An 8,061-nucleotide genomic window follows, 5' to 3' on the forward strand; every position below is an offset into this window, starting at 1 on the left:
TAATCACTAAAGCGTAATTAACCTATTGGTGACGTGAAAGTTTTATTTATTTATTTTATATTTTAAAAAAAGAAGAAAAAAAAAACAAGAAAAGCAGTAGTGGTTAAGGCGTTGACGAACTGATCTGTATTGGGCGTCACATCAAAACTTGATGATTTCATGTATGCATTCACAAGCGTCTCTCTCTCTTTCTCTCTCTCTCTCTCTCTCTTTTTTTTTAAAAAAAAAGAAGAAAGTTTGAAAGTAAACTTCCATCTTCGGAGGGAGGTGGGGGTGAGTCTGACGGATGCATCGATGAGGAAGGAACTGTACTATTATATTCCGGGAGGAAGACTTGATGACGTCTATAGCATCCTTAATGTGACTTATTGGAGGGAGGTGGAGGACGAGGAGGAGGAGGAGAAGGAGGGGGGCAAGGCTTGCGATACATGGATAAAAATCCAAGGCAATCACAGCACAGGACAAAAGTTTAGAGCAACGATATGTAGACGCACAGACAGCGCGCTCTCCCACCGAGTTTTTGTTTGGCTTTGCGACCGGTTGAGTCCTATTAATTGGGTATAAAAGTGAGATAGGCAGCACTGAGGGGAACATAAGGAGACGACGGAGGCGCTTCAGCCAGGGAAGAAGTGCCGTGAGAAAGATACCGTCTCTCTCTTTCTTTCTCTCTCACTCTCACACACACGCAGACACGCACTGCCACAACCGCGCCCGGTTCACAACCTACAGCACAGCCTCCTCTCTGCTTTCCTGCTATAGGTATGTGCTTTATCTGCGGACTGTCTTACAACTCGGAGAAATTTATGCTCCAGAGCGAGATAAAGTAATGGAAATTTTTCCCTTTTTGTGAACTGCGTGGAGATCTGCAATTTTTTAGCTACTTTGACGCTGAACATAGAGGATTTGGTGTCATTACCGCAGTGTAACTTTTACAAGATGAGGTGAATAAAACACAAAATATCCAGTTTTTTCTTCCCACCCCTCGTTTTTAATGATCCTTTTTTGGTATAAGCCAGTGGACGCTATCTTTATCCAGTTAATTCAAACAGGTTCATGTTCGAACCAGCTTTTTAGTTTTATTAGTGGTGATAAAGTAGCACCGCCTTGTGATTTTGATACAACAAAGAAAAAGCCGCTTTATTGTCAGGTAACTGCTCTGTTTAATGTTGTGTCTGTTTCTCATTTCCTAACAGCATGGCCAGTTCGAGTAAAGCGACTTTAATCTTGCTCATCTACGGGATCTTTATGCACTACAGCGTCTTCTGCACACCTCTTGGACTAAGTTACCCCAAGATTAGGTAGGTTTCTGGTTTCTGGGTTGTTATCGTTGTCCTTTATGTTCTATTTGAAATGCTCCTCAGCAACACGTTTCATTTAATGTTGCTGTTACGTTTGCTGCAATCAACGAAAAAGAGGTTTGTTCACTTTATTTCAAATAAATGCGCGCAATTGCGCAGAAACTCCGCGCGCAAGTTTTAGAATCTCCCAGTTAAGCATGATAACAGAAGGACATGCAGGCTTTTAAACAATCAAATGCAAGGCTGGTGTGGAAAATGAGTATGGAAATTGCACAGGAGTATCTGTCCGGTGGGACGGTTCACGGAACTCCCCTTATTAAAAATGAGAATGCAGTCGATGCAATGGATAGCCCTCGGGATGACGGTGGACTGGCGTCACCAAGGAGAGGCGAGGCAAAACGAATAGGGGAGCTTTATCCATTTAAGATTTAGTCTTCTTCTTCTTTTTTTCCTTCTTCGGGAAAAGCATATCCATTATTTGGGCGTGGTTCTCGTTGATCAAATTATAAATAAATAAATACATAAAAAAGGTATTTTCTGAATTCTTTTTAATATTTTTGAGCTCCACGCCTACACTAAATGTGATCATTTTCACACCCATTGTTTCGAGTTTTAAATAATTAATAAGGTTGGAGCCGGCAGCATCAAGTGGAATATATATATATTAAAAAAACCCGATTTCTTCCAGAAAGAAAAACATATTCAAAGAAAGAAAACAATACAGCAGGACGCATTTAATAAAATTCAAGTCATTATTTTCGCCAAATTTAAATTATTCGTTTTCTGGCTTATTTTTCTTTATTTATTTACTCTAAAAAGCCTCTTTCCCCCGTTTTTACCCTTTTTCATTGCATTTAACCGCCCGCTGTTTTTAAAGGCAGATGCAGACATTTGGCATCCTTTCACTCCTGCGTCCACACGTGTGCATTGATCAAAATTGTGATGAATGTTCTTTCTTTATGCAGACTTGAAAACGACGCATTCGATGAGGACGGGAATTCGTTATCCGACATGGGTTTTGATAGTGATCAGATTGCTATACGAAGCCCGCCATCCTTAAACGACGACGCATACACCCTATACTACCCACAGGAGAAGAGGTAAATGCGCCTTCGTTTCACAGCCAAAGCCTTGGGCTGGATTCCAATTTAATGACTTTGTTGCTGTTTGCTATAATGTTTGCTTGCTTTATTTTTCCCAGAGTTTCTCATGTTATTTGTCCTGTCTTATTTTCATACCGAGTAGCCTGAAATGTTGATTCCCTGCAGTTGATAATCAAGATTAAAAAAAAAGAAAAAAAAGAAGGTCGGCAGATTCGTAAAGGATAGCCTTTAATCTCTTTCTTTCTTTCTTTCTTTCTTTCTTTCTTTCTTTCTTTCTTTCTTTCTTTCTTTCTTTCTTTCTTTCTTTCTTTCTTTCTTTCTTTCTTTCTTATTTATTTATTGCACTTGACGTGATATTGGACATGCGAGTGGGCGGGAACATTTTAGGCTACTTTTGATCATTTTGTCCGCGCTTTTTAATCTATTTTTTTATTTTGTTTTAATTTATTTATTTTTATTTTAGTCACTGACGATCTATGTGTTTTGGCGTTTTATCATCTCAGACCAGAAAGGCATGCTGAGGAAGAATTAGATAGAGCCTTGAGGGAGATCCTGGGTCAGTTAACAGCGAGACATTATCTGCATTCTCTGATGACAATTCGTGCAGGGTAAGGGCATTTCTTATTAGCGTTCACCTGCAGTCATCATTTTTATTTTATTTTTTTTATGTTTCTGCGCTGCTCAAGTTCAGGCTGCTGTGTCACTGTCTGTCATTTTACGTGCGTGTGTGGTTTATTTCTTCTTCTTAAAAAATGCTACCCCTCTATATAACGTCTGGACATTTTCATTCCACCGTTTTGCTCCTATTTTGATGTGGCGTGACATTGCATCCACGATTTATGTTCTTTAAGAATAAGATACTGAAATACAGCGCTATTTGTAGCCCTTGTCTTACCTATCAATTGATTTTGCTTTTACAAACATTAATGGGTGGTGGTGGGAAAAAAAGCAAGCGTCAGAATATGTAATGGGATGTAAATTAATATTTGATAACCTTTCCAAAACGCTTAAATCACCAAATCTTTCCTCACATATATATATATTTTAACGTAAAAAACAAAAAAATAAAAATAAAAAAAATAAAAAAAATAAAATAAAGGCCCATAAATGCATTATTAATGACTACTGGCCAGATGAAGAGATGATCAAAGTTGAAATGCCACATCAAAAAGAGCACAAACCAGTCAAGACCTCGCAGCTTTAACTAATGTCACTGTTGTTTTATTTATCTTCTGTATTTTTTCAGTGACGACAACAGCATGGAGGAAGAATCAGAGCCCTTATCCAAAAGACACTCAGATGGGATCTTCACTGACAGCTACAGTCGCTATAGAAAGCAGATGGCCGTGCAGAAATACCTGGCAGCGGTTCTGGGTAGAAGGTACAGACAGAGAGTTAGGAACAAAGGACGCCGGCTTGCCTATTTGTAGCGCTGTTAAGGCGCTCAAACTGCCCTCCTGTGTATATATATCCAGTCGTTAAATCGAAGTCATTCAGATATATCTGACCAACCAGTGGATTGCGCCTGTGTTCTTTCAACATGTATTTATGTATGAAGTAAAGCCATTAAAATGAATATTTTAATAATAATATCGTTTTTTTTTCTTTTTGTACAAAAGCACTTGATACCGCACAGTTATACTTTGTGGACCAATATTTTATTTTCATGTTTACGATGTTGAAAACAAAACAAAATGATAAAAAAAAGAAGAAGAAGAAGAAACCAGTAAAAAAAGAGATAATTGTGCACCTTCAACATTATGCGCTTGAAATCTTTAAAAGTCATCTACATATGCAGAAAATAAATAGATTTTAAAAAGACAATCAAAGTATTGAATGTTATACTTATTTTTGTAACCAACGTTCTATTTTTTTAGTGTTGTTTGTTTTCCAAACAGGCCCAAAGAAGCAGTGAGCATGCTATGTGAGGCATATCCGGCTTATCCTAAATGATAGATGTTGCCCTTGTCCACGCTTCTCCACGCTCCCTTAATGGGAGCTCTGTGGGTTTGTATAGCTTGCTGCCCCTCCAAGGGGAATTCAGACGGCTTTTGTTCCACAGCCTCTCATTTGATGGTTAACCGATTGACTTACACATTCAGTCAATGTAAGTGCTGGTAAAAATTCAACCTTCTTTCCAATTTCATTGCAGGCTTTTGCAAGGGCACTGATGCCTTTACTAAATCGAAAGGAAGCACTCGAGTTGCTGTTAACAGTATGCAGAAAACACTGCTTGCTCACTCGCCTCGAGAGTCATTTACAGTGGGAGATAAATTATGCTCGATACGACTGTCTAAGGAATGTTTCACATATGTGTATTGTGTACAGTATAAAAATTACACAGAGCAGATAGTCATCTCAGTGTTGTCTCTGTTCAGTCAACAGGATTAAATGGAGAAGAGAAAGGAAAAAAAATGCTTAAACTGTTGATTGTATTTTGGCAGAGCTCCGAAATATTTAGAAAGGACTCAGAAGGAGCAGAAAGTGATGCAGTTTGACAAAAGAGGAGGAGAGGGAAGGTAGCGTCTGAGTTGGGGTTAGAGATACTGGACTCTTATTTCTGATTTAATGGTGCATGTGAAAACTGACACCGTGCTAATTTTCCCTTACAAACTGCATGCGATTGTGCTTTTGTTGCTGTGTAGGAGATGAGCTGTGCTAAGCCTCTTTCAGCCCCCCCCCCCCCCCCCCCCCCCTTTCAGATGTTTTGTGACAGAAATGTGAAGAAAGAGGGCTAGAAGTGATAGAAACTGGTACTGCACTGACTTGTTGATTTTATTTTTACCTGTCCTGCTGCTGTCATTGTGGATATCATAGAACAAGACACTGGACCCCCCTCACCTCCCTTATATGCTGATTGCCTTTGTCTTGGTTGTAGTAGTAGTTCAAGTTCTTTTGCTTCTAGATTGCCATGCCAAGTTTCTGGTTTGATGTTAATGCTCTAGTTTCACTGTAAAGCTGATCTGTGTTAGAGTATGTGAGGAAGCAGGTGAAGAGTGTTAGCTGATAAAGAGATGTGTGTGTGGAGTCGAAGAAAAGGCAGTGGAAAAAGAGACGGTGTGTGTTTGTGTGTGTGTGTGTGAAAGAGAGAGCGCGAGAGAGGAAAGGCAAGCAAAGTAGCCTGTTGCATAAGACACAGGTTACAGCACCCACGAGCCAGAGGAGGTTTGTCGCACGTCAATACAGAACCAAACAAACAAACAAAACAAGTGATGGCACCACTGCCTCTGCTCACCTGCTGAAGTGAGATCAGGGTCAATGAGTCTGATAAAAAAAAAAAGTCAGACGTTGAATTCCCTTCACTTTGGTTTCATAAGAAGGTTTAAGAGTATGTGAGTCAAGGTGGATCAGACCAGCAGAACAGAGGTGTATGAAATTCAGCCCTGCAGCAGAGGGATATTCCCTATGACTTTTATTAGAGAGATATCTCATGTATTTATTCAACATTATGCAAATGCAGCTTTATGCACCCCTGCAATCTAATCAGTGGCCTGTGTTCCCCCATAGAAACTATCAACACACTCCTTCTTCAATTTGGCTCCATCGTACAGGCTTTGCGTGAGTGCGTATGTGCATATTGCGTTTATCTGTGAGCGTGTGTGCATTTAATGTTTGTTTGTGTGGACGAGTGACTGAACATGCATGCGGAGGTGGAAACAGCTTTTGGCTTTTGGTGCCTTGCTTCGACGTGAGAAAAACATAAAAAATACTAAAAAAAAAAAATACTAAAAAGAATATTCACCACAAGTGACAGATGGCAATTTTAGTGGCCCTACAATGCTGCAGTCCATTAGCTTACATTAAAACTTCCTTTTCCTCTGTTTAATCGCTCGGCTTAGTCTGCCCCAAGAGTAGTAGAATTAGGCTTTCTTTTAAAGCATGGCAATGATTTGTTGAGTATAAAGTATATTAAAAAAGTGAATAGAATGTGTATGTCGGTGAAGCAGGCGATGTATGTGTGTGTGTCTGACTGTTTGTGTGTGTGTGTGTGCATGGGGTGTTCAGTGTCTGTGAGAACAGTAGACAATGACCAGTGTTCCTTGCTGTTGATTATGACGTGTTGTCGATTATTTTGGGTCAGTAATTTATCAATGAGAAAATATCCCCTACATATTAGAACTTTGTGCATCACTATCTAGATTTAAAAGGGTTTGAGAATATAATAGAGATGTTGTTCAGATCATAGAAAATGCCTGTTGTTGATATTTCTGAAAGCGCCGAACGCCTTACTTCAATGTTTAATCTCTTATCTATCTGAAAACAATGTGTTTTAAAAGTGAACCTTAGTACAAGTGACATCGTTATACACACAGGAGTCCTTATATGGGGTTTTACGTTTGTCATTGTTATGAAAGTGTTGTAAGATTTGTATGAATAAATTTTTGTAAACAACAACATTTTCTAATCAATGTCTAATCTTTGAAATACATCACTTTGTTTTTCGAGGAGACGTGTCTTTTGAACAAAGAAAGTGCAGCGGAGCCACAGTTACATCACACACGCTGACTAGAATATATATTTTGTTTGCAGTTTACTGCCCGGATATGAATGTTGAGCTTACATGAAGAACCACCTATTTCCATGAGCACAGATCTCCTCCTGTAACAAACATAAAGTTGCACAGCAGAAAATAAAGCAGCAAATGCATTGTGTGAAGTTGGTCTAACTTTTAAAAGACACGTTTGCAATGCGTCAAAAGGGAAATCACAGATGTGTTTTTGCATTTCAAGTTGAGGAAATAAATAAATGAACCTGCAATTCAAACTGAAGAACCATCAAACATCTCTGAGGAGCTCATCAAGAGAAGCTACGGCTGAGCTGCAGAGCCCCACACAGGGCTTCTCTCCTCCTGGACTGCCTTGTGTTTCTCCTCACTCCATCCTTGGCCTTGGTAGTGCAGCTGTGTCCTGTGGGAGACGAGGAGGATGGGTGTGGCAAAGGATTATGTGTGTGATCTGATACTCATAAGCCAGCAGGAGTATGTGTGTGTGTATGTGTCTGTGAGTGCACATGCACCAGAGCTCAACTAACCCAATCAGAGAAATGTTGCATGGCAACGGTCCACAAAGGGACACGGTTATGTATACGCATGTGTCAAGTGTGTTTGTATGTGTGGAAAAAAGGAGCGAGACAAAGACGGAGACTGTGTGCATTTGTGTGCATGTCTGAGTGTTTTGGGCTATTTGTGTGCACTGCACAGGCAGACCTTGAGCGGGCTCTGCATTGGAATGGGGTTCTGCATCACACCTTACAGTTTTTGTGCACACGCTGCTTGTGAACAGAAGAAACAGATGCACAGTGTGTGTCTATCAGAGACACAGTAATAACACCAACAGCTACTGCCACAGAGGAGCACAGGTATTAAATATGATTAATGAAATTCAACAAAGTGAGTTAGCCATGAGAAACTGCCACACACTCATTCGACGTGCATCTCTGTTTCTTCCCTGAAGACACCAATTCATGGGAGTTGCCCTGTTGCTAAGAAAAGGCTGACAGATTGTTGGTTGTCAGGGGCCTTTTTTTTGTGCTAAACCTACCTGTGTGATATAAATGCTGTCTCCGGTCTTTATTTATACCCCCTCTACCCCTTTGCTCTTCTGCTGTCAAAGTGAAAAGCAGCTTCGGTCCACCTGACAAGCAGAGACTGCAAGACTTGT

At 40.0% G+C, this 8,061-nt stretch overlaps 1 protein-coding gene across 2 annotated transcripts; it reads left to right on the forward strand.

The window, feature by feature from the left end:
• Window positions 1–422: 422 nt before the first annotated feature.
• adcyap1b (adenylate cyclase activating polypeptide 1b) lies at window positions 423–6,887 on the forward strand. 2 transcript variants are annotated; one of them, XM_085389791.1, is made up of 5 exons: window positions 424–941; window positions 1,194–1,298; window positions 2,264–2,398; window positions 2,905–3,009; window positions 3,648–6,887. In XM_085389791.1, the coding sequence occupies exons 1-5, from the start codon at window positions 937–939 to the stop codon at window positions 3,829–3,831; spliced, it is 534 nt and encodes a 177-aa protein (XP_085245917.1). In that variant the 5' UTR covers window positions 424–936; the 3' UTR covers window positions 3,832–6,887. The 2 variants fall into 2 exon arrangements, with proteins under 2 accessions (XP_085245918.1, XP_085245917.1); XM_085389792.1 differs by lacking the exon at window positions 2,905–3,009 and having other exon boundaries at window positions 423–941.
• Window positions 6,888–8,061: the final 1,174 nt, after the last annotated feature.

This window comes from Rhamphochromis longiceps, linkage group LG18 (genome assembly GCF_057381845.1).
Source record: "Rhamphochromis longiceps isolate RC_006_pf linkage group LG18, R_longiceps_female_GT1.1, whole genome shotgun sequence".
NCBI lineage: Eukaryota > Metazoa > Chordata > Actinopteri > Cichliformes > Cichlidae > Rhamphochromis > Rhamphochromis longiceps.

Coding starts and splice junctions, on each gene's coding strand:
- adcyap1b (XM_085389791.1), top strand. Junction 1,299..2,263: donor CTAAGTTACCCCAAGATTAG/GTAGGTTTCTGG, acceptor TTCTTTATGCAG/ACTTGAAAACGACGCATTCG. Junction 3,010..3,647: donor CTGATGACAATTCGTGCAGG/GTAAGGGCATTT, acceptor GTATTTTTTCAG/TGACGACAACAGCATGGAGG.